The 27051-nt window shown below is 37.3% G+C and overlaps 1 protein-coding gene and 1 long non-coding RNA gene across 4 annotated transcripts in view; one reads left to right on the top strand and one right to left on the bottom strand.

Annotated features, from left to right (window-relative positions):
• LOC135774232 (uncharacterized) overlaps nucleotides 1–27051 on the bottom strand; it is a 74133-nt gene that overhangs the window by 27871 nt on the left and 19211 nt on the right. For 2 of the 3 annotated variants that reach the window (XM_065284189.2, XM_065284191.2), the window contains exon 3: nucleotides 1491–2083. In XM_065284189.2, the coding sequence (XP_065140261.1) occupies nucleotides 1491–2083 (593 nt within the window). The remainder of the gene's footprint in view (nucleotides 1–1490; nucleotides 2084–27051) is intronic. The other variant, XM_065284190.2, reaches the window with a different exon arrangement.
• LOC135774235 (uncharacterized) lies at nucleotides 2792–24487 on the top strand. The gene is made up of 3 exons (XR_010543664.2): nucleotides 2792–3062; nucleotides 21194–21362; nucleotides 24179–24487. It is a non-coding gene; the product is annotated as an uncharacterized lncRNA (long non-coding RNA).

Genomic DNA, 27051 nt, shown 5'->3' with positions numbered 1-27051 from the left:
CATTTCCTATGGAGAGTCGCAAAGGAGTTGCGTGAGGTGCCGACCATCTGCGGATGCGTAAAAATCGGATCCGTTTTGAGCGTTGGATCCGTTAAAAAATTTGAACTTGCGCGACTAAACCGCATGCGATATGCCGACCGGAAGTTATGTATTTCATTGTATTCCAATCATAAACTGTGTGTGAGGTAAAAATGATTAATCCTTTTTGTTTAACTTTATTAGTAACACTTGAATCCTGTTAAAAAAAACTTTTGATTACTGATAATAAATACATTATTAATTTAATTTGTGTATGTAATTATTTTAATCTTGTCTTCATATGTTCTCTCCAAAAAATATTGGCAATCCTTGTCATATATGCATAGCTGTTTATTGTTTCATTCATTTGCATTCCTTTATTTATTCCACCATGGTAAATATATTAGAATGAAGCCTCTTGCGCTGGAATGAGCTTCCCTCCCATATACGATTAAACTGAAACTTCATTACGACTGCCACTAGGGGGAGAACTCCGACTGTTGTTTCCGTATGTCGTGTGCAGTGGAAAGGCGGCTTAAGAGTTTGGACAGGATGGTGGATTTTTTCCCTTTCCGAAACTTAAAACCCAAATGGAGAAATGTTGGACGTGGATCAAACAGTGTGGAATTCACAACTAAATATTAACAGGATTTTAAAAAATCACATACGTTTGCTCCAATGTAAGAGCACGCTAATGTTAGCTGGCTAGCCAACTTGGTACATCATTGCTTGCAAATAATGATGGTTCTTTGTTCATAATGCATATATTTGAACGTAAAATAAGATGATTAAAGGCAAGACAAAGGCTGACTGACACACTTAAAAAAATATTTTGGCATTTTTGTTATTAGACGACCTACACCTGAGTACCATAATCCGATCGCAGCTCTCCCAGGGATATTTCTACATGCTGGAGAATGTCCCAGGCTGATGTCGTGTGTTTATTCCACTGTTTGATTTATAATTATTAGATTATTTTTACAAATTTAACTTACCCTGCTGTGCATAAACAAAGTTGTTCCTCAATTTGTTGTGTTTTCCATTTGAATGGTCAGCGTATGAGGCGGCTTCTGCTTGCGCTGAGACCTAACGTTATAGGCTTTAGCTTAAATTTTCATAAAATTATTCTCTAACTGGTTGCATATTATGTCGTTGATATATCTCTCGAATGCATACTGCAGCCCCTTTTATCTTGCTCTCTCCAATATTTCACCTGTTCACCAAAAATGACTAATTATGTCCTTGGGAATGTCTGACACCGCTGCATGCATACTTGCGCGCAAAAGCTTGACAGGTGTAGGAAATGTAACTAAGGAGGGCTTAGCGAAGGGTAAATTGTTTCTAAAATATTCCTGATTTTGTTTTGAATGTAGCTTACTACTACAAAATAACGATAAAACCATCATTTTATTTGCAAAAAGATCTTAAACAAATCATCATAAAAAAAACAAAAACACTACTGTAAGACTTACTATTAAGTCTTCTGAGAGACATTGAGAATCTCCATCTGACATCTGTGGTAACAGCAGGTGCATTGAATTTTCCCCCCCAATCATATCCAGAATCTGTTCAGAAAACGGTCCTTGAATGCTTTCTAAGTATTTGCAAGTGATGTATCTCCTTCCACATTTATCTGCAAGCCACTCTAATACTCTTACTCTTTCTTGATCTTCATGGTCTTCACTCTCAGTACCATCTTCCACTGTAAATACGACTGTAACACGATTCCAGAATTCTTCTCCAAGAAACTCTAAATCCTTAAGGATCTTTTCAGTTTCCTCTGTGAATTGCCCATGCTCAAACATATAGGCAAGTACTACTGCATGAGGTCCAGGATTGAGAGCCATTCTTTCCCATCTAAGGATTCTCTTGACATTGAAGACGTCAATCTCAAACAGGTTCACATTTTTCTTGGCTACTGTGCCTTTGACACTCTTCAGCTTACCACTAGAACAAAGTCCTTCTTCATAACTCCCTCCATCAAATATGAGATTTAAAATGGACTTTCCTGCTTCGTTGAAACTCAGGAGCCAAATCCTCCTCTCTGTGAGCCAAATGCTTTTACCTGTTAGAAGAAAACGAACAATGTAACAATGCTCTGGTTTCAGTGAAGGGTATATTTACAGTCAATGTGTTTTGAGGCATTTGGTTGAACATAAGCAACTAAGATGTTTCTATAGATGGATTCATTTGATGCAGCATTTGAACCAAAGTAAACTTCCTGTCTGTATTTATTTATTGGTCTGGCTAGTGGCTAAACTTCACTCTGAAACAAACACCTTGTCGAAAATAAAATGTTTTGGTTTGCTAAAGACGAAGGGAGGTTTGGCAGTTAAGATCGTCTTATCGCAAGTTTGTGAGATTGCCGATATGCGATAGACTCATTTTTTATATGTAAATTTTTTACTCATTTATGACAAACCACTGGACTGGTGGACAAAAAAGAAGCTGATTTACTCTAAAGGCAGCTGGCAACACTGTCATAACCGCAACCTTTTTAAACCTGATGTTATTAATCAAAGCGTGTCATTCGCCCCTTTTCCACCAGCAAGAACCAGGTGCTACACTGTAAAACTTTTCTGTAAATTTACAGCGAATTTCTAACAGTATTGTACTGTATTTTAAAAAAACAGTGTTAGACTGTATATTTACAAAATATTTACAGAATGTATGTAAATGTACAGAATTGTCCTGTTTTCAGCATGCAAAATTCGTAATACAGAATAATACTGTAAAAGCATTGCATTGTGGGATTGATTTCCTTCGCGCTCAATATTTGAATGTAAGCAGAGCTAGTACTTCGGAAGTTCGGACGCCCTTTATTTGTTAGGATTGGTTATTCATATAAAAAACGACGATATGAAGACAACGCGTTCAACTTTTAATCTATAGCTGCCTGTGATGTGAAAACGTACACGGAACAATTAAAAGTTACACGACGACGCGGCAGAAATGAGAGAATTATGCAGCAAGAAGACGGGGAGAATACAATGTGTCTGTGATGAAGATAAACGAAGATTGACTGACTGAGCATCATTGACACGGTAAGACACTGTTGTTTTATTCGATTGCATTTCTGAACGGTTTGCACGAGTGGGCTATTTTTAGGAGCTGCGTTGTTGTCACTCCACAAGTTACGCTAACTTGCTAAACTCTTAACAGACAGCACACGACACGTTGATGCAGATGTTTTTGTAACTTATCTGTCTGTTAATTCTTTCGTTTTTGACGACTAAACATGATAATGTGAATTGGCCTAAAACAACACAATGTTGACTGCAGTCAAGCCAGCCGCCACTCCGAAAAAGACGGTCAAACTAGCCCCCCGTTTTTTTTCTGTGTGCACATAAATGAGACATTACGGTAAATGCACGAGAGGAATGATTTCAAAATAAAAGTTTCTCACTAAATCTGCTGATATTTCTGTTGCATTATGTGTCTGTTATAAGGCATTGCTAGGGTATTATGGTTGGTTGCTAGGCTGTTTCTCTTGCATTCTGTGTGGTTGCTAGGGTTCTATAAGTGGTTGCTAGGCTGTTTCTGTTGCATTCTGTTTGGTTGTTAGGCTGTTTATGTTGCATTATGTGTCTGTTTTAAGTAATTGATAGTAGGGCTGTCAGAAAAATCTAATTCGAACGGATTTCGAATATCATGCAATGTATCCGAATATATTCGAATATCTAGGCGCCGCCCCCCACGCGCATCAAAAACCCACCGTAATGGAGATTCAATCACAAAATTATTAACAGTGACAGTCATACACAGGGTTGTCTGGATTACTTTTTACTTAACGTTAATGTTTGAAACAGCAGGTTATCAACTTATGAATAACAAACTTATATAAAAAAAAATGATTCAGAACAGTTACAAACAATAACGTGACAACTTAAATAGGAGCAGGAGTATATGCAGACGCAAACGGAATTCGCGCCCACAGATTTCGGCAGAAAACTCCGCGGAATTTCGCGGATTTAATGCCCATCATTGACAAGCACACATATCCCACGCTTGAGCGTGTTTGTGACCAGAACTGTCATTGACAACAAGCACACTTATACAAAGCCTATCCCGCGCGTTTGTGAGCCATCATTCACAAGTACATTAACCCTGCGCGTGCTGTTTGCTTGCCCGTTTTCAATTATAGAGAGCACAAACCCTTTGATACTTGAGATGAAATTAAACTTATAGATGAGTTAATCAGATCTCACTTGACTCTGTCGTCTATGTGACGCGCGACAGTCAGCACATGATCATTTCACATCCGTTTACAAGACAAATGCTGTTGTTGTTTAATATAAAGTTTACATTGCGTTGTAAAAATGATGAAATTATCTTCATACATGCTAATTTCATAATGCGAACGTATTAACACAAGGTATTCTGCTATAATATTTAACACTATAAACAATATGTCATTTTATATACAAACTATAATTCTATCTTGACATGCACATGAGGTTCATTTTAGTCCCATTTGATTCCCTCTCTTGCGCACAGTTGCAGTCGTCGGTCTCACTCTCAGCCTCCTTCCTATTACGAGGTGTTACTGTAAAAAATGCGCTACACATGGCATTTAAAAAAACGGATGGTTTATTTATAGTTCGAATACGGATATTTCACGTCATGTTCGAATGCATATTCGAATATCGAATAAAAAGTGACAGCCCTAATTGATAGGGTATTATGGGTGGTTGCTAGGCTGTTTCTCTTGCATTCTGTGTGGTTGCTAGGGTTCTATAAGTGGTTGCTAGGCTGTTTCTGTTGCATTCTGTTTGGTTGTTAGGCTGTTTATGTTGCATTATGTGTCTGTTTTAAGTAATTGCTAGGGTATTATGGGTGGTTGCTAGGCTGTTTCTCTTGCATTCTGTGTGGTTGCTAGGGTTCTATAAGTGGTTGCTAGGCTGTTTCTGTTGCATTATGTTTGGTTGTTTGGCTGTTTATGTTGCATTATGTGTCTGTTTTAAAGGAACACGCCCACATTTTGGGAATTTAGCTTATTCACCGTATCCCCCAGAGTTAGATAAGTCCATACATACCTTTCTCATCTCCGTGCATGCTGTAACTCTGTCTTACGCACCCCCCGCTAGCTTAGCTTAGCACAAAGACTGGAAGTGAATGGCTTCAGCTAGCATACTGCTCCCAATAAGTGACAAAATAACATGAACTATATTCTCAGAAGGCAAAGCACTGCTACTTGATTTGATCGAACTCTCTGCTCATCACCAGGGGGCTTCTTGGGTGCTGCAAGCAAATCACTCCGCCTAAGTAGCAGAGCTTCACCTTCTGAGAATATAGTTCCCAGTATGTTTACTTTTGAAAGATGGCTCTGTCTCATATGACCTTGTTATTTGTACACAATGTGACTATACAAATCACAACACATAAATAGGAAATGTTTCGATTTTTATTTTGTCACTTATTGGGAGCAGTTTGCTAGCTGAAGCCATTCACTTCCAGTCTTTGTGCTAAGCTAAGCTAGCGGGGGCTGCGTCAGACAGAGTTACAGCACGCACGGATATGAGAAAGGTATGTATGGACTTATCTAACTCTGGGGGATACGGTGAATAAGCTAAATTCCCAAAATATGGGCGTGTTCCTTTAAGTAATTGCTAGGGTATTATGGGTGGTTGCCAGGCTGTTTCTCTTGCATTCTGTGTGGTTGCTAGGGTTCTATAAATGGTTGCTAGGCTGTTTCTGTTGCATTATGTGTCTGTTTTAAGTAATTGCTAGGGTATTATGGGTGGTTGCTAGGCTGTTTCTCTTGCATTCTGTGTGGTTGCTAGGGTTCTATAAGTGGTTGCTAGGCTGTTTCTGTTGCATTCTGTTTGGATGCTAGGCTGTTTCTGTTGCATTCTGTTTGGTTGCTAGGCTGATTCTGTTGCATTCTGTGTCTGTTTAAAGTCATTGCTAGGGTATTATGAGTGCTTGCGAGGCGGTCTCTCTTGCATTCTGTGTGGTTGCTAGGCTGATACTAGGGTTGTATGCGTTGTTGCTAGGTTGTTTTTGTTGCATTCTGGTTACTTGCTATGGTATTGCTAGGGCTTTTTAAGTGGTTGCTAGGGTATAGCTTTGGTTTTGTATGCAATTGCTAGACTGTTGCTAGGGTATATGGGTGGTTGCTAGTCTGTTTCTCTTGCATTCTGTGTCTGTTTAAATCGTTGCTAGGGTATTATTGGTGGCTGCTAGGCTGTTTATCTTGCATTCTGTGTGGTTGCTAGGCTGTTACTAGGGTTTTATGCGTGGTTGCTAGGTTGTTTTTGTTGCATTCTGGTTGCTTGCTATGCTATTGCTAGGGCTTTTAAAGTGGTTGCTAGGGTATATCTTTGGTTTTCTATGTGATTGCTAGACTGTTGCTAGGGTATATGGGTGGATGCTAGGCTGTTTCTGTTGCATTCTGTTTGGTTGCTAGGCTGTTTCTGTTGCATTCTGTGTCTGTTTTAAGTCATTGCTAGGGTATTATGGGTGGTTTCTAGGTTGTTTCTCTTGCATTCTGTGTGGTTGCTAGGCTGTTGCTAGGGTTTTATGCGTGGTTGCTAGGTTGTTTTTGTTGCATTCTGGTTGCTTGCTATGCTATTGCTAGGGCTTTTTAAGTGGTTACTAGGGTATAGCTCTGGTTTTCTATGTGATTGCTAGACTGTTGCTAGGGTATATGGGTGGTTGCTAGTCTTTTTCTTTTGCATTCTGTGTCTGTTTAAGTCGTTGCTAGGGTATTATTGGTGGCTGCTAGGCTGTTTCTATTGCATTCTGTGTCTGTTAAAAGTCATTGCTAGGGTATTATGGGTGGTTGCTAGGCTGTTTCTCTTGCATTCTGTGTGGTTGCTAGGCTGTTTCTATTGCATTCTGGGTCTGTTTTAATTCATTGCTAGGGTATTATGGGTGGTTGATAGGCTATTTCTGTTGCATTATGTGTCTGTTTAAGTCGTTGCTAGGGTATAATAGGTGGTTGCTATGATGTTTCTGTTGCATTCTGTGTCTGTTTTAAATCATTGCTAGGGTATTGTGGGTGGTTGCTAGGCTATTTCTATTGCATTCTAAGTCGTTGCTAGGGTATTGTGGGTGGTTGCTAGGTTGTTTCTATTGTATTCTGTGTCTGTTTTAAATCGTAGCTAGGGATTTATGGGTGGTTGCTAGGCTGTTTTTGTTGCATTCTGGGTCTGTTTTAATTTATTGCTAGGGTATTATGGGTGGTTGCTAGGCTATTTCTATTGCATTATGTGTGGTTGCTACGCTGTTACTAAGGTTTTTTAAATGTTAGCTATGGTATAGCTTTGGTTTTCTCTGTGATTGCTAGACTGTTGCTAAGCTATATGGGTGGTTGCTAGGTTGTTGTTCTGGCATTCTTTGTGGTTGCTAGGGAATTATGGCGGTTGCTAGGCTGTTGCTCTGGGGTTATGTGTGGTTGCTAAGTTGTTGTTGTGGAATTCTGGTTGGTTGCTATGCTATTGCTCTTGTTTTCTGGGTAATTGCTAGACTGTTGATAGGGTTTTATTGGTTATTGCTAGGCTGTTGTTGAGATATTATGGTGGATGACTATGAAGTTGCTAGCATATTAAGGGTGGTTGTTAGGCTGTTGCTGTGACATTCTATGTGATTGCTGGGCTGTTGCTAGGCTACGGTATTTAAATTGGTTGCTAGGATATTGTTATATTTTCTTGGTGATTGCGAAGTTGACCTTTGCTAGGGTATTTTAGGTGGTTTATAGGCTGTTCAGGGTAGTTAACACAGAACTGTTATGCGTATAATAGAGAGTCAGTGAGTGAATGATAGGTAGTTGCTACAGCATTATGGGTGGCTGTTAGTGTTACTAGTTGCTGGGTTTTTCAGGGGATTGACAGAGCATTGCTATATAGTTGATAGGGTATTTAAATGAGAAGGTTCTAAAATATCCAACACATGCTGTATTTTTATATATTTAGTTAGATGTTAAAGGAACTACCTGTTTCCAAAGAATCATTCCATCTCTGAAAGATGGTACACCATCTCAGGTTGTCACTCATGCAGTATCATCACAGTCTGATATGCTGTTTTTAAAATAGAGACCTCTAAGATGTCATATACACTCTGTATTTTCTATACATTTAGTTAGATATTAAAAGAAAACTACCTGTTTGCACAGAATGATTTTACCTCAGAGTGACAGTATACCATCCGAGGATGTCACTTACAGCGTATCAGGCCAATCTGATATGGAGTTTGTAAAATATAGCTCTCCAAAATAACCCAAATACACGTTTATTTTTATAAGATCAAATAGGTGCTTAAAGGAAACTACCTGTTTGCACAGAATGATTTTACCCCAGAGTGACAGTATACCATCTGAGGGTGTCACTTACACCGTATCAGGCCAATCTGATATGCACTTTGTAAAATATAGCTCTCCAAAATAACCCAAATACACGTTTATTTTTATAAGATCAAATAGGTGCTTAAAGGAAACTACCTGTTTGCACAGAATGATTTTACCTCAGAGTGACAGTATACCATCGGAGGGTGTCACTTACACCGTATCAGGCCAATCTGATATGGAGTTTGTAAAATATAGCTCTCCAAAATAACCCAAATACACGTTTATTTTTATAAGATCAAATAGGTGCTTAAAGGAAACTACCTGTTTGCACAGAATGATTTTACCCCAGAGTGACAGTATACCATCGGAGGGTGTCACTTACACCGTATCAGGCCAATCTGATATGGAGTTTGTAAAATATAGCTCTCCAAAATAACCTAAATACATGTTTATTTCTATAAAATCAAATAGATGTTTAAAGGAAACTACCTGTTTGCACAAAATAATTTCACTTCAGAGTGACAGTATACCAACTCAATGTGTCACTCACACCGTATCAGGCCAATCTGATATGGAGTTTGTAAAATACAGCTCTCCAAAATAACCTAAATACATGTTTATTTCTATAAGAACAAATACCTGTTTAAAGGAAACTACCTGTTTGCACAGAATAATTTCACTTCAGAGTGACAGTATACCACCTCAAGGTGTCACTCACAAAATATCAGGCCAATCTGATATGGAGTTTATAAATTACAGCTCTCCAAAATATCATAAATACTTGATTGTTTCTATAAGATAAAAAGGTGCTTAAAGGAAACTACCTGTTTGCACAGAATGATTTTACCTCAGAGTGACAGTATACCACCTCAATGTGTCACTCACAACATATCAGGCCAATCTGATATGGAGTTTGTAAAATACAGTTCTCCAAAATAACCCAAATACACGTTTATTTTTATAAGATCAAATAGGTGCTTAAAGGAAACTACCTGTTTGCACAGAATGATTTTACCCCAGAGTGACAGTATACCATCTGAGGGTGTCACTTACACCGTATCAGGCCAATCTGATATGGAGTTTGTAAAATATAGCTCTCCAAAATAACCTAAATACATGTTTATTTCTATAAAATCAAATAGATGTTTAAAGTAAACTACCTGTTTGCACAAAATAATTTCACTTCAGAGTGACAGTATACCAACTCAATGTGTCACTCACACCGTATCAGGCCAATCTGATAAAGAGTTTGTAAAATATAGCTCTCCAAAATAACCTAAATACATGTTTATTTCTATAAGAACAAATGCCTGTTTAAAGGAAACTACCTGTTTGCACAGAATAATTTCACTTCAGAGTGACAGTATACCACCTCAAGGTGTCACTCACAAAATATCAGGCCAATCTGATATGGAGTTTGTAAAATACAGCTCTCCAAAATAACCTAAATACATGTTTATTTCTATAAGAACAAATACCTGTTTAAAGGAAACTACCTGTTTGCACAGAATAATTTCACCTCAGAGTGACAGTATACCACCTCAAGGTGTCACTCACAAAATATCAGGCCAATCTGATATGGAGTTTATAAATTACAGCTCTCCAAAATATCATAAATACTTGATTGTTTCTATAAGATAAAATAGGTGCTTAAAGGAAACTACCTGTTTGCACAGAATGATTTTACCTCAGAGTGACAGTATACCACCTCAATGTGTCACTCACATTGTATCAGGCCAATCTGATATGGAGTTTGTAAAATACAGTTCTCCAAAATAACCCAAATACACGTTTATTTTTATAAGATCAAATAGGTGCTTAAAGAAAACTACCTGTTTGCACAGAATGATTTTACCCCAGAGTGACAGTATACCATCTGAGGGTGTCACTTACACCATATCAGGCCAATCTGATATGGAGTTTGTAAAATATAGCTCTCCAAAACAACCTAAATACATGTTTATTTCTATTAGAACAAATGCCTGTTTAAAGGAAACTACCTGTTTGCACAGAATAATTTCACTTCAGAGTGACAGTATACCACCTCAATGTGTAACTCACACAATATCAAGTCAATCTGATATGGAGTTTGTAAAATACAGCTCTCCAAAATATCATAAATACTTGATTGTTTCTATAAGATCAAATAGGTGCTTAATGGAAACTACCTGTTTGCACAGAATGATTTTACCTCAGAGTGACAGTAAACCATCTGAAGGTGTCACTTACACTGTATCAGGCCAATCTGATATGGAGTTTGTAAAATATAGCTCTCCAAAATAACCTAAATACATGTTTATTTCTATAAGAACAAATACCTGTTTAAAGGAAACTACCTGTTTGCACAGAATAATTTCACCTCAGAGTGACAGTATACCACCTCAAGGTGTCACTCACAAAATATCAGGCCAATCTGATATGGAGTTTATAAATTACAGCTCTCCAAAATATCATAAATACTTGATTGTTTCTATAAGATAAAATAGGTGCTTAAAGGAAACTACCTGTTTGCACAGAATGATTTTACCTCAGAGTGACAGCATACCACCTCAATGTGTCACTCACACTGTATCAGGCCAATCTGATATGGAGTTTGTAAAATACAGTTCTCCAAAATAACCCAAATACACGTTTATTTTTATAAGATCAAATAGGTGCTTAAAGGAAACTACCTGTTTGCACAGAATGATTTTACCCCAGAGTGACAGTATACCATCTGAGGGTGTCACTTACACCATATCAGGCCAATCTGATATGGAGTTTGTAAAATATAGCTCTCCAAAACAACCTAAATAAATGTTTATTTCTATTAGAACAAATGCCTGTTTAAAGGAAACTACCTGTTTGCACAGAATAATTTCACTTCAGAGTGACAGTATACCACCTCAATGTGTAACTCACACAATATCAAGTCAATCTGATATGGAGTTTGTAAAATACAGCTCTCCAAAATATCATAAATACTTGATTGTTTCTATAAGATCAAATAGGTGCTTAATGGAAACTACCTGTTTGCACAGAATGATTTTACCTCAGAGTGACAGTAAACCATCTGAAGGTGTCACTTACACTGTATCAGGCCAATCTGATATGGAGTTTGTAAAATATAGCTCTCCAAAATAACCTAAATACATGTTTATTTCTATAAAAACAAATACCTGTTTAAAGGAAACTACTTGTTTGCACAGAATGATTTTACCTCAGAGTGACAGTAAACCATCTGAAGGTGTCACTTACACTGTATCAGGCCAATCTGATATGGAGTTTGTAAATTATAGCTCTCCAAAATAACCTAAATACATGTTTATTTCTATAAGAACAAATACCTGTTTAAAGGAAACTACCTGTTTGCACAAAATAATTTCACTTCAGAGTGACAGTATACCACCTTAATGTGTCACTCACACCGTATCAGGCCAATCTGATATGGAGTTTGTAAGATACAGCTCTCCAAAATAACCTAAATACATGTTTATTTTTAAAAGATCAAATAGGTGCTTAAAGGAAACTACCTGTTTGCACAGAATGATTTTACCCCAGAGTGACAGTATACCATCTGAGGTTGTCACTTACACCGTATCAGGCCAATCTGATATGGAGTTTGTAAAATATAGCTCTCCGAAATAACCTAAATACATGTTTATTTTTAAAAGATCAAATGCCTGTTTAAAGGAAACTACCTGTTTGCACAGAATAATTTCACTTCAGAGTGACAGTATACCACCTCAAGGTGTCACTCACAAAATATCAGGCCAATCTTATATGGAGTTTATAAATTACAGCTCTCCAAAATATCATAAATACTTGATTGTTTCTATAGATAAAATAGGTGCTTAAAGGAAACTACCTGTTTGCACAGAATGATTTCACTTCAGAGTGACAGTATACCACCTCAAGGTGTTACTCACAACATATCAGGCCAATCTGATATGGAGTTTGTAAATTACAGCTCTCCAAAATAGCATAATTTTTAATTATTTCTATAAGATTAAATAGATGCTTAAAGAAAACTACCTGTTTGCACAGAATAATTTCACTTCAGAGGGACAGTATCCCATCTCAGGGTATCACTCACAACATATCAGGACAATCTGATATGGAGTTTGTAAAATACAGCTGTTCAAAATAATTTAAATACACATTTTATTTTAAAAACTCTGCATCAGATTGACTTGATATTGTGTGAGTGACACCTTGAGGTGGTATACTGTCATTCTGAAGTGAAATTATTCTCTGCAAACAGGTAGTTTCCTTTAAAAATCTATTTGATCTTATAGAAATAAACATGTATTTAGGTTATTTTGGAGAGCTGTATTTTACTAACTCCATATCAGATTGTCTTGATATTGTGTGAGTGACACCTTGAGGTGATATACTGTCACTCTAAAGTGAAATTATTATGTGCAAACAGGTAGTTTCCTTTAAGCATCTATTTGATCTTATAGAAATAATTGAATATTATGCTATTTTGGAGAGCTATATTTTACAAACTCCATATCAGATTGGCCTGATACGGTGTAAGTGACACCCTCAGATGGTATACTGTCACTCTGAGGTAAAATCATTCTGTGCAAACAGGTAGTTTTCTTTAAGCACCTATCTGATCTTATAGAAATAAACATGTTTTTAGGTTATTTGGAGAGCTGTATTTTACAAAATCTATATCAGATTGTCCTGATATGTTGTGACTGATACCCTGAGATTGGATACTGTCCCTCTAAAGTGAAATTATTCTGTGCAAACAGGTATTTCCTATAAGCACCTATTTGATCTCATAGAAATAAACATGTATTTAGGTTATTTTGGAGAGCTGTATTTTACAAACTTTATATCAGATTGGCCTGATACAGTGTGAGTGACACATTGAGGTGGTATACTGTCACTCTGAAGTGAAATTATTTTATGCAAACTGGTAGTTTCCTTTAAACAGGTATTTGATCTTATAGAAATAAACGTGTATTTAGGTTATTTTGGAGAGCTATATTTTATAAAGTGCATATCAGATTGGCCTGATACGGTGTAGGTGACACCCTCAGATGGTATACTGTCACTCTGAGGTAAAACCATTCTGTGCAAACAGGTAGTTTCCTTTAAGCACCTATTTGATCTTATAGAAATAATCAAGTATTTATGATATTTTGGAGAGCTGTATTTTACAAACTCTATATCAGTTTGTCCTGATATGTTGTGACTGATACCCTGAGATGGGATACTGTCCCTCTGAAGTGAAATTATTCTGTGCAAACAGGTAGTTTCCTTTAAGCACCTATATGATCTCATAGAAATAAACATGTATTTAGGTTATTTTGGAGAGCTATATTTTACAAACTCTATATCAGATTGGCCTGATACAGTGTAAGTGACACCCTCAGATGGTATACTGTCACTCTGAGGTAAAATCATTCTGTGCAAACAGGTAGTTTTCTTTAAGCACCTATCTGATCTTATAGAAATAAACATGTTTTTAGGTTATTTGGAGAGCTGTATTTTACAAACCCCATATCAGATTGTCCTGATATGTTGTGAGTGATACCCTGAGATGGGATACTGTCCCTCTGAGGTAAAATCATTCTGTGCAAACAGGTAGTTTCCATTAGGCACCTATTTGATCTTATAGAAACAATCAAGTATTTATGATATTTTGGAGAGCTGTATTTTACAAACCCCATATCGCATTGGCCTGATACGGTGTGAGTGACACATTAAGGTGGTATACTGTCACTCTGAAGTGAAATTATTTTGTGCAAACAGGTAGTTTCCATTAAACAGGTATTTGATCTTATAGAAATAAACGTGTATTTAGGTTATTTTGGAGAGCTGTATTTTACAAACTCCATATCAGATTGGCCTGATACGGTGTGAGTGACACATTAAGGTGGTATACTGTCACTCTGAGGTAAAATCATTCTGTGCAAACAGGTAGTTTCCATTAGGCACCTATTTGATCTTATAGAAACAATCAAGTATTTATGATATTTTGGAGAGCTGTATTTTACAAACTCCATATGAGATTGGCCTGATACGGTGTGAGTGACACCCTCAGATGGTATACTGTCACTCTGAGGTAAAATCATTCTGTGCAAACAGGTAGTTTCCTTTAAGCACCTATTTGATCTTATAGAAATAAACGTGTATTTAGATTATTTTGGAGAGCTATATTTTACAAAGTGCATATCAGATTGGCCTGATACGGTGTAAGTGACACCCTCAGATGGTATACTGTCACTCTGAGGTAAAATCATTCTGTGCAAACAGGTAGTTTCCTTTAAGCACCTATTTGATCTTATAGAAATAATCAAGTATTTATGATATTTTGGAGAGCTGTATTTTAAAAACTCTATATCAGATTGTCCTGATATGTTGTGACTGATACCCTGAGATGGGATACTGTCCCTCTGAAGTGAAATTATTCTGTGCAAACAGGTAGTTTCATTTTAACATCTATTTGATCTTATAAAAATAAACGTGTATTTATGCTATTTTGGAGAGCTGTATTTTACAAACTCTATATCAGATTGGCCTGATACAGTGTGAGTGACACATTGAGGTGGTGTACTGTCACTCTGAAGTGAAATTATTTTGTGCAAACAGGTAGTTTCCTTTAAACATCTATTTGATCTCATAAAAATAAACGTGTATTTGGGTATTTTGGAAGCTATATTTTACAAACTCTATTTCAGATTGCCCTTATACAATGTAAGTGACACCCTCAGATGGTATACTGTCACTCTGAGGTAAAATAATTCTGTGCAAACAGGTAGTTTCCTTTAAGCACCTCTTTTATCTTATAGAAACAATCAAGTATTTATGCTATTTTGGAGAGCTGTATTTTACAAACTCTATATCAGATTTGCCTGATACAGTGTGAGTGACACGATGAGGTGGTATACTGTCACTCTGAAGTGAAATTATTCTGTGCAAACAGGTAGTTTCCTTTAAACATCTATTTGATCTTATAAAAATAAATGTGTATTTGGGTTATTTTGGAGAGCTATATTTTACAAACTCTATATCAGATTGGCCTGATACAGTGTGAGTGACATATTGAGGTGGTATACTGTCACTCTGAAGTGAAATTATTTTGTGCAAACAGGTAGTTTCCTTTAAACATCTATTTGATCTTATAAAAATAAATGTGTATTTGGGTTATTTTGGAGAGCTATATTTTACAAACTCTATATCAGATTGGCCTGATACAGTGTGAGTGACATATTGAGGTGGTATACTGTCACTCTGAAGTGAAATTATTCTGTGCAAACAGGTAGTTTCCTTTAAACATCTATTTGATCTTATAAAAATAAATGTGTATTTGGGTTATTTTGAAGAGCTATACTTTACAAACTCTATATCAGATTGGCCTGATACAATGTAAGTGACACATTGAGGTGGTATACTGTCACTCTGAGGTAAAATAATTCTGTGCAAACAGGTAGTTTCCTTTAAGCACCTCTTTTATCTTATAGAAACAATCAAGTATTTATGCTATTTTGGAGAGCTGTATTTTACAAACTCTATATCAGATTGGCCTGATACAGTGTGAGTGACACAATGAGGTGGTATACTGTCACTCTGAAGTGAAATTATTCTGTGCAAACAGGTAGTTTCCTTTAACTCTTTCACCGCCAGCATTTTTAAAAAAAGTTGCCAGCCAGCGCCAGCGTTTTTCATGATTTTCACCAAAGTTTAATGCCTTCCAGAAAATGTTCTTCTTTAAATATATAAACATACAATATACCAAATGAAAGAACAGTCCCTCTGCTTTCAAACAAAAAAAACCGTTTCATCCTACCTTTAGTGGTTCTTTTGCAATCAGCTTTTGAATATGGGTAGGTTTTTGCAAAAACACCATATTTTGAGCAAAAAGCAGAGATAATTCCATTTTTATGACGGACTTTTCATAGAGATCATATTCAGAGCGATCTTTAAAACAGACACGGACATGCAGCAGCTTGCCATAGGGCAATACTTCCGGTTTTAAAAAGTTGCGGAAGGGCACCACCTGGTGGATAATAGCGGTATTGCGGAAAGACGGAAAATCTCGTCATTGGCGGGGAAGCGTTTTCTCTTAATTGACGAGATATCTCGTCAATGGCGGGGAAAGAGTTAAACATCTATTTGATCTTATAAAAATAAATGTGTATTTGGGTTATTTTGGAGAGCTATATTTTACAAACTCCATATCAGATTGGCCTGATACGGTGTTAGTGACATATTGAGGTGGTATACTGTCACTCTGAAGTGAAATTATTTTGTGCAAACAGATAGTTTCCTTTAAACATCTATTTGATCTTATAAAAATAAACGTGTATTTGGGTTTTTTGGAGAGCTATATTTTACAAACTCTATATCAGATTGGCCTGATACAATGTAAGTGACACATTGAGGTGGTATACTGTCACTCTGAGGTAAAATAATTCTGTGCAAACAGGTAGTTTCCTTTAAGCACCTCTTTTATCTTATAGAAACAATCAAGTATTTATGCTATTTTGGAGAGCTGTATTTTACAAACTCTATATCAGATTGGCCTGATACAGTGTGAGTGACACAATGAGGTGGTATACTGTCACTCTGAAGTGAAATTATTCTGTGCAAACAGGTAGTTTCCTTCAAACATCTATTTGATCTTATAAAAATAAATGTGTATTTGGGTTATTTTGGAGAGCTATATTTTACAAACTCCATATCAGATTGGCCTGATACGGTGTGAGTGACATATTGAGGTGGTATACTGTCACTCTGAAGTGAAATTATTTTGTGCAAACAGATAGTTTCCTTTAAACATCTATTTGATTTAATAGAAATAAACATGTATTTAGGTTATTTCAGAGAGCTGTATTTTACAAACTCCATATCAGATTGGCCTGATATGTTGTGAGTGACACCTTGGGGTGGTACACTGTAACTCTGAAGTAAAATCATTCTGTGCCAACAGGTAGTTTCCTTTGCACATGTATTTGATCTTATAGAAATAAACATGTATTTGATCTTATAGAAATAAATATGTATTTAGGTTATGTTGGAGAGCTATATTTTACAAACTCCATATCAGATTGGTCTGATATGTTGTCTGTGACACCTTGAGGTAGGATACTGTCACTCTGAGGTGAAATTATTCTGCGCAAACAGGTGGTTTCCCTTAAACGTCTAACTGAATGTATAGGACATTTTCGAACTCTCTATTTTAAAAACAGCATATCAGACTGTGATGATACTGCAGGGGTGACAACCTGAGATGGTGTACTATCATTCAGAAGTAGAATGATTCTGTGGAAACAGGTAGTTTTCTTTTAATATCTAACTGAATGTACAGAAAATACAGAGTGTATAGGACATCTTAGAGGTGTCTATTTTAAAAACAGCATATCAGACTGTGTTGATACTGCATGAGTGACAACCTGAGATGGTGTACCATCATTCAGAGATGGAATGATTCTTTGGAAACATGTAGTTCCTTTAACATCTAACTAAATATATAAAAATAATACAGCATGTGTTGGATATTTTAGAGCCTTCTCATTTAAATACCCTATCAACTATATAGCAATGCTCTGTCAATCCCCTGAACAACCCAGCATCTAGTAACATTAACAGCCACCCATAATGCTGTATCAACTACCAATCATTCACTCACTGACTCTCTATTATATGCATAACAGTTCTGTGTTAACTACCCTGAACAGCCTAGCAATTTAATAAACCACCAAAAATACCCTAGCAAAGGCCTATCAATCATTTAGAAAGACACAGCCTCAACGTCGCAATCACCAAGAAAACATAATATCCTAGCAACCAATTTAAATACCGTAGCCTAGCAACAGCCCAGCAATCACATAGAATGTCACAGCAACAGCCTAACAACCACCCTTAATATGCTAGCAACTTTATAGTAATCCACCATAATATCTCAACAACAGCCTAGCAATAACCAATAAAACCCTATCAACAGTCTAGCAATCACCCAGAAAACAAGAGCAATAGCATAGCAACCAACCAGAATTCCACGACAACAACCTAGAAACCAGAAAGAATGCCAGAACAGCAGCCTAGCAACCACCCATATAGCCTAACAACAGTCTAGCAATCACAGAGAAAACCATTTAAAAAAACCTTAGTAACAGCCTAGCAACCACACATAATGCAATAGAAATAGCCTAGCAAACAACCACAATACCCTAGCAATGATTTAAAAGAGACACAGAATGCAACAGAAACAGCCTAGCAACCACCCATAAATCCCTAGCTACGATTTAAAACAGACACAGAATGCAATAGAAACAGCCTAGCAACCACCTATAATACCCTAGCAATGACTTTAAACTGACACAGAATGCAAAAGAAACAGCCTAGCAACCACCCACAATACCCTAGCAACGACTTAGAATGCAATAGAAATAGCCTAGCAATGATTTAAAACAGACACAGAATGTAACAGAAACATCATAGCAACCACCCATAATACCCTAGCAACGGCTTAAACAGACACATAATGCAACAGAATAGCCTAGCAACCACCCATAATACCCTAGCAATGAATTAAAACAGACCCAGAATGCAATAGAAACAGCCTAGCAACCATGCAAAATGCAACAGATAAAGCCCTGCAACCACCCATAATACCCTAGCAATGACTTTTAACAGACACAGAATGCAATAGAAACAGCCTAGCAGCCACCAATAATACCCTAGCAACGACTTAAACAGACACAGAATGCAACAAAAACAGACTAGCAACCACCCATATACCCTAGCAACAGTCTAGCAATCATATAGAAAACCAAAGCTATACCCTAGCAACCACTTAAAAAGCCCTAACAATAGCACAGCATCAACCAGAATGCAACAAAAACAACCTAGCAACCACGCATAAAACCCTAGTAACAGCCTAGCAACCACACAGAATGCAAGAGAAACAACCTAGCAACCACCCATAATACCCTAGCAACAATTTAAAGAACCCTAGCAACAGCCTAGCAACCACACAGAATGCAAGAGAGACCGCCTAGCAACCACCCATAATACCCTAGCAATGACTTAAAACAGACACAGAATGCAACAGAAAAAGCCTAGCAACCAAACAGAATGCTACAGAAACAGCCTAGCAACCACTTATAGAACCCTAGCAACCACATAGAATGCAAGAGAAACCGCCTAGCAACCACCCATAATACCCTGGCAATGACTTAAAACAGACACATAATGCAACAGAAACAGCCTAGCAACCACTTATAGAACCCTAGCAACCACACAGAATGCAATAGAAACAGCCTAGCAACCACCCATAATACCCTAGCAACAGTCTAGCAATCGCATAGAAAACCAAAGCTATACCCTAGCAACCACTTAAAAAGCCCTAACAATAGCACAGCATCAACCAGAATGCAACAATAACAACCTAGCAACCACACAGAATGCAAGAGAAGCAACCTAGCAACCACCCATAATACCCTAGCAACAACTTAAAGAACCTTAGCAACAGCCTAACAACCACACAGAATGCAAGAGAGACCGCCTAGCAACCACCCATAACACCCTAGCAATGACTTAAAACAGACACAGAATGCAACAGAAACAGCCTAGCAACCAAACAGAATGCAACAGAAACACCCTAGCAACCACTTATAGAACCCTAGCAACCACACAGAATGCAAGAGAAACAGCCTAGCAACCACCCATAATACCCTAGCAATTACTTAAAACAGACACATAATGCAACAAAAACAGCCTAGAACCATTTATAGAACCCTAGCAACCACACAGAATGCAAGAGAAACAGCCTGGCAACCACCCATAATACCCTAGCAATTACTTAAAACAGACACATAATGCAACAAAAACAGCCTAGCAACCATTTATAGAACCCTAGCAACCACACAGAATGCAAGAGAAACAGCCTAGCAACCACCCATAATACCCTAGCAATTACTTAAAACAGACACATAATGCAACAAAAACAGCCTAGCAACCATTTATAGAACCCTAGCAACCACACAGAATGCAAGAGAAACAGCCTAGCAACCACCCGTAATACCCTAGCAATGACTTAAAACAGACACATAATGCAACAAAAACAGCCTAGCAACCATTTATAGAACCCTAGCAACCACACAGAATGCAAGAGAAACAGCCTAGCAACCACCCATAATACCCTAGCAATGACTTAAAAGAGACACATAATTCAACAGAAATATCAGCAGATTAAGTGAGAAACTTTTATTTTGAAATCATTCCTCTCGTGCGTTTACCGTAATGTCTCATTTATCTGCACACAGAAAAAAAACGGGGGGCTAGTTTGACCGTCTTTTTCGGAGTGGCGGCTGGCTTGACCGCAGTCAATGTTGCTGTCTGTCGGTGCTTTGTGATTTAGCTGAAGTTAGCTTGTAATACACGTAAAGAACTAAACATTTCAGCTTGTTCTCAAATATACACCAAGTTAAGTTACTTTTTATTTGTTAGTTTTATTTGTATTTTAAAGTTATTATAAGTGAAATGATGTCAGACTTATCTCAGATATTAAAGTTTAGTTAAATTGTAACCCCCACCTCCATTACTCTGTTGTCACGTCATTTAAAAGTGTTTGATTAACATATTTTTGCAATTATCACTCAAATTTGGTGATGTATAGTATATGTATGTAACATACTTCTATATACAGTACCACTCAAAAGTTTGAACTTACTTCCCAAGTCCAAACTTTGGCCTGGTACTGTATACAGTACCAGTACAATATACTGTAGTGTATTTGTATTGTCCTGTAATATACACATTTTAACCTAATATCTGTATTTGCATCGGTTGAGCTCAAATTATGTTAAATAGTTATATTTGTAGCAAAAATAGAAACAAATTTTATTTTAAATATTTTATCTTTTTTGTTTTGGTCGATTTCAGGTCCCTCTCTAAGCAACCAGCGCTGGATGTTGAGCATGGACGGTCAGGTTGTGTGTGAAGAAGAGCAGCGCAAATTTGTCTCTGGTCTTGCAACGCTGATTGCCTCATTCTACAATTTTAACCTCCAGGATCAGGAAGCGGTGGCATGCACCCTTGGGTTTGTTCAGAGGTAAGATACACATTTCCCATTCATATGTTAAAATGATTTTTTTTACATATTGTGAAGGTCTGCATCAAGATGCAAGTGTAAAACTGAAACTATATATTTACATTAAATAAGTAAGTATGAACTGTATTCATCTGACCTCAGTTTTTCTCCGCTTACACTTTTGGCATGGTTTTTGTGCTGAAATACTGCCAAAAGCATTGCAAGTTTGCAAACACAATTTTATGAACGACAAATACAAATTAATTGCGCAGAATCTGTCTCCGTGTGTAAAATAAACCACTTTTAAATGTGTAAATGACTTGTTGCATACAGAGGGTAGGGTGGCCATTCGTGCCAGTTCCGCCGGACACGTCCCGAACATGTTTTCGGGTGCGTTCTCCGGAAGTCGCGTTGCTCGAATACATACGTAATCGAGGTCCTCACATTTCAGTTAAAATACATTAGAAGATTTATTTCTTTTAAGATTGCTTTTCTGAAATTAAACCCGAAATATTAAACCTTGATGACGTATTCGGTCGACCAACGCGACTTCCGGAGAACGAACCCGAACATGTTCGGGACGTGTCTGGCGGAACTGGCACGAATGGCCACCCTAACAGAGGGTAAAACTATTTCCTGAAATAACCTGACATTAACAGTTTTGTCATAATTCTCTCACTCATTTGAGCTTGCTAGCGCGTGTGGAAAGACGTGGCTATCAAATGAGGCTTTTAATGACTCGTTGTTTTCTCTTTTATGATTGGTTGAATAACGGCAGTAGTTGTCTCAGTATCCGGTAACCCAGTAGATATTGAGTTATTTCAGGAAATTGTTTTATAAAAACTGGTTTATTTTACACTCTAAGACAGATTCTGTGTGATTCATTTGTGTTTACCGTTCATAAAACTGTATTTTTGAAAGAATGCCACTGTTTGCACACTTGCTAAAGCAATAAACCCCGAGAAGCAGTGGGTAACCCAACGCTTCGAGGGGTTTATTGCGTTTATAAAACGGTTACTTCATATGCATAACGTTAGCGGGATTTTATAAAATAAAACACAAATAAGTTGTAATTATATTAGTACAAATATTACTCTTCCGCCAAACAAAGTAGTTCCTCAGAATCAAGTGTGACTGAAACAGAGCGCAGTTCCCAACCAACACAGACACAGCAAAGACACAATGAAAATATGATTTAAGACTGTGGTGTTTATTTTATAAATCACCATTCATCTAATTTATACATTAACATTTATATCGTGCAACTGTTGAAGTGATGATCAAATATGCTTGGAAGCATGCTGAACTCTTTCCCCGTCAGCGTTTTTTTTTTTTTTAAGTTGCCACCCAGTTTTAGTTTAATGCCTTCCAGAAAATTATCTTCTTTAAATAAACATAAAATATCAAATGAAAGAACAGACCATCCGCTTTAAAACAAAAACAAACAAAAAAACATTTCATCCTACCTTCATTTGATCTCTTATCACCTTTCAAATTTTTTTATTAAAAGCGGAGATAATTCCATTTTTGTGAAGAACTTTAGTAAGAGATCAGATTCAGACGGAGCCATGAACAGTACTACACGGTGTTTTCAGTGAATGCGTCAGTGTTTAAGTTGGGTAAGATCGCCACCCAGTGGATAATAGCGGACGTATGAACTTGACTTGTAAACTCCTCAGACAACGTTTTCTCTTTATCGACGAGATGACTCAACAATATTTATTGACATTTATCTGGATATCGCCATTAATTGTGCAATTGTAGACAAATTAAAAATATGATTTAAGACTGTGGTGTTTATTTTCATAAATCAGTAGGCAGCAACAGTGGGGCAATGATACTTATGTAATGTGGTCTGAACCGTGAGGTTACCAGGGGCACGTTCAATCTCACACCGGTGCGCAACGTTTTGCTACGGTTTCCGGGTTGAACGACATGTTTCCTGGAAACGGTGTGCAACGGAATGCAACAGGTTTTAGAAGCGTTTTCTCTTGTTTGGTGGGTGTGTCAGAAATGTCGGCCCAATCAGCGGCAAGATGTATAAAACCACGCGATAGTAAGAGACAGCTCGCTCAATGGGTTCAAGTTGGAATGTTGTCTTTCATTCTGGACAGCAAGGTCAGTGACTGTAACATCGAGGGTATTTTACAGTATTAAACACACATTTATAACGATTTCATCAGGCTTTAGAAACATTTAAAAAAGAACACAAAGAATGGCCTCTCAGCTACCGTAGTTGCAACTCTTGCGTCATCACAACAGGGTGTTCAATGCATCACCGTTTCAGTTTAATAAACGTTGTGCAACGTTTTGTCGGGGCTGAACGCAGCCCAGTGTATTTTATCACGGCTTAGAACGCGTTTCAACCAATCAGAATGAAGAACCAGAACTGCCCGTTTTATAAAATGCTTTTTGCAGTATTTCAGCCCAAAAATCCATGCCAAACGTGTAAATGCAGAATAACTGAGGTCAGATGAATACAGTTTATATTTATTTAGCCTAAATATGAAGTTTTACAAGACATGAATTACGCTTAAGATTAACAGTTCAATGTTGCCAAACTTTTTTCTTATGCCTGCAACTTGATTTACACCTTTACAAAACAATGTCACCTTTATGCTTGCAATGTTCCATTTTGACCAGTGATTTGTTGTTTTTAACAGAACATTGATCTTCCCCCATTACTTCTGTTTAAACCAAATAATTCAATTAAATTGCACAATTATTAATACAGATTTATTTGTTGTTTTTTAATTACTGTGTAAAATAAGAAGACTTATTACATTTTTTTTTATCAACATAATAATAATTGTTCTTGTTTGTTTTCTGCCTTGCAGATGATTTCTCTTCATCAACCTGGAACGTGGATCACAGATGAAGAAAGGGAAAAAGAACACTACAGTAAATCCACAGGTTTTCACTCTTCATAGAAAACTTACAGACTTTAAATGCAATTTTGTTTAGACACTTCCACTATCCAGTGTAGTTGAATTAAAAGGAAATAAAGTTTCTTACATTGTTAATGATGTGCTGTTAATTGAAATACAAACGTACAGCTGGCATTTCATCCAAATATGCTTATGTTAAAGAATTACACCACTTTTAAAATGATGCAAAAACAAAAGAAAGTCAGGAGGGAAAATACAGTAAAGGATTAGTCCACTTTCTTAAAGGAGTAGTCCACTTTAAAGATGGGGTCCATTGACTTTTCATAGTAGGAAAAAAAAGTAAGTCAATGGGCCCCATCTTTAAAGTGGAATACTCCTTTAATAAAAAATCCTGATAATTTACTTACCCCTAAGTCATCCAAAACGTTTATGTGTTTCTTTGTTCAGTCAAGAAGAAATTAATTTGTTTTTGTTTTTTTTTGAGTAACACATTCCAGAATGTTTCTCCATATAGTGGACTTTAATGGACCTCAACAGTTTACAGTTTAAATGCAGTTTAAAAGGGTGCATACAGCTTCAAAGGGCTCTAAACTAGGGCTGCATGATAAATCGCATGTGATTGTCAATGCGCATCTTGTCAGTAAAGCCGGTTCCTTGATTAGTAGTAAATCACCATCACCTGCTTTCAGATGGAGGAGCATGTACTACACAAAGCCATAGATCACTGACAATCAGGGCAAAATTTGCATTAATAATATGTATGCGATATGGCCCTGCTTGTCAGTGAACTACGTCTCTGTCTAATAAAAGCTGCTCCATCTGAAAGCAGGTGATGAGATGCGCATGACTATCGCATGTGATTTATCTTGCAGCCCTACTCTAAATTATCCAAACTGATGCATAAGGGTCTTAACCAGCAAAAATCATAACTTTTGGCAAGAAAAAAAAATAGGCACTTTTAATCCACAACTTCTCATCTTGCACTAGCCGTGTGATGCGCCAACGTGACGTCATGTAATGCATAGGCATGTCGAAAGGTAACGCATCACAAATGTGAAACACACACTTGCAGACCATTTTAAACAACAAACTGACATAAAGACATTAATTGTTATCATTCCACATACAACAACGTCTGAACGTTTTTCTTTCTCCACGCTTGTAAACACTGGGGCGGTAGTCTTGCATGCATCACGTGTGACCTTTCAACATGCTTAAGCATTACGTTAGATTGCGCTGGTGGGACACAAGGCTAGTGCAAGATGAGAAGTTATGGATTTATAGTACTTATTTTTTATTTTTCTCAATAAAAATGATGATGGTTTGCTAGATAAGATCCTTATGCCTTGGTTGGGATCGTTTAGAGCCCTTTAAAGCTGCATCAAAACTGCACATTTTAAACTGCATTTAATCTGTAAACTAGTGATGGTCAACCCGGATCTTTTTAAGGATTCGGGTTATTCTGAGTCACTCACTAATATGATCCGGGTTGTGCGAGTCACTCGAGTCACTTGAGTCACTTGGTCAAAATCTCCCAATTCCAATCGCTAAGTCATACTAATGCCAACCAAGCAACTCGGATCACGCGTGCAGCTACGAGTTTATGACTCCTCTGCTCACAAAAAAGGGCTTATGTGACCTGAGGAACTCGTAAAAAACATGCATGCCCTTGGTAACATTATCAATAACATAACTGTAAAAGTTTGGTGTGTTTAGTTTCATTTCATAACGACAAATATATCAACACCACATTTAGATGATGTCAGGCTTGGTTGACTTGGACGTGAGAGGAACGTGTCCTGTTTCAGATTGACTTAAAAGATCCACGATAGGCTTCGGTTAATCTTGTGAGTGAGTCCCAGACAGAGCCGCTCGCCCGCTCCTGCACGGGTCCTGTGAGTGAACCACTCGCGTCACTCTGAGTGACTCAGTCAACAAGAGGAGCCGTGTACGTCCGTCGGTGGCGGATCTTTCCAGCAGCACTGCTGCAGCAGTCCTCGTATTTAAAAATGTTAAACATTTGCAGCTTCTACCCAAAACATTGTGCCAGTCAAATATTTCAACAGATTAGCCTACATGAGTCAGTGGGTTAACAACACGAGCAAGGCTTGTTTCTCCTAGCCCAGGATTCAAGCTCCATGAGTTACTTGAGTCACTCTCTGTGTGAATCCCCGAGCTGCCGACCAACTCATTGTCGCGCGCACGCATCCCTTTGTACTCGGACTCGGAGCTGCAAGAAATAATGATCCGGAATAGCAGCTTTTGGTTCACTCGGTACCCCCAGTCGACATTTGGTGATGTAAATTAACTCGTTGTTGCAAGTTATAGAACCTATGGCAGCTTATGTAGAGTTATTTGTTGTAATTCTGTTGTAAACATTTGAAGAGCTTTGTGTTTGATACAATTTCTCATTTTTAATGCAAAATCTGAGAGGACTCAACTGACTCGGGTTAATGGTCACTAAGGACTCATGGTTCTCGAGTCATTTTAGGGATCGGGTTAAATGATCCGAGTTTCGGGTGACTCGCTCATCACTACTGTAAACTATTGAGGTCCTATAAAGTCTTTAAAATTGAGAAAAAGCAATGAGTGTTTTCCCTAAAAAACTTAATTTCTTATTGACTGAACAAAAAAAGACATCAACATTTTGGATGATATGTGGGTGAGTAAATTATCCGGATTTTTTATTAAGAAAGTAGAGTAATCCTTTAATGTATTTTCCCTCCTGACTTTCTTTTTTTGCATCATTTAAAATATTTTGAAACATTTCCATTCTTTGAAAGTTAATAAGATCACTTGATTGTTAATGTTCTGATAATTCA

The sequence above is a fragment of the Paramisgurnus dabryanus genome, chromosome 5 (assembly GCF_030506205.2).
Source record: "Paramisgurnus dabryanus chromosome 5, PD_genome_1.1, whole genome shotgun sequence".
NCBI lineage: Eukaryota > Metazoa > Chordata > Actinopteri > Cypriniformes > Cobitidae > Paramisgurnus > Paramisgurnus dabryanus.
Note: the sequence above shows the minus strand (reverse complement) of the source record. Positions and strands in the feature narration are given on the sequence as shown.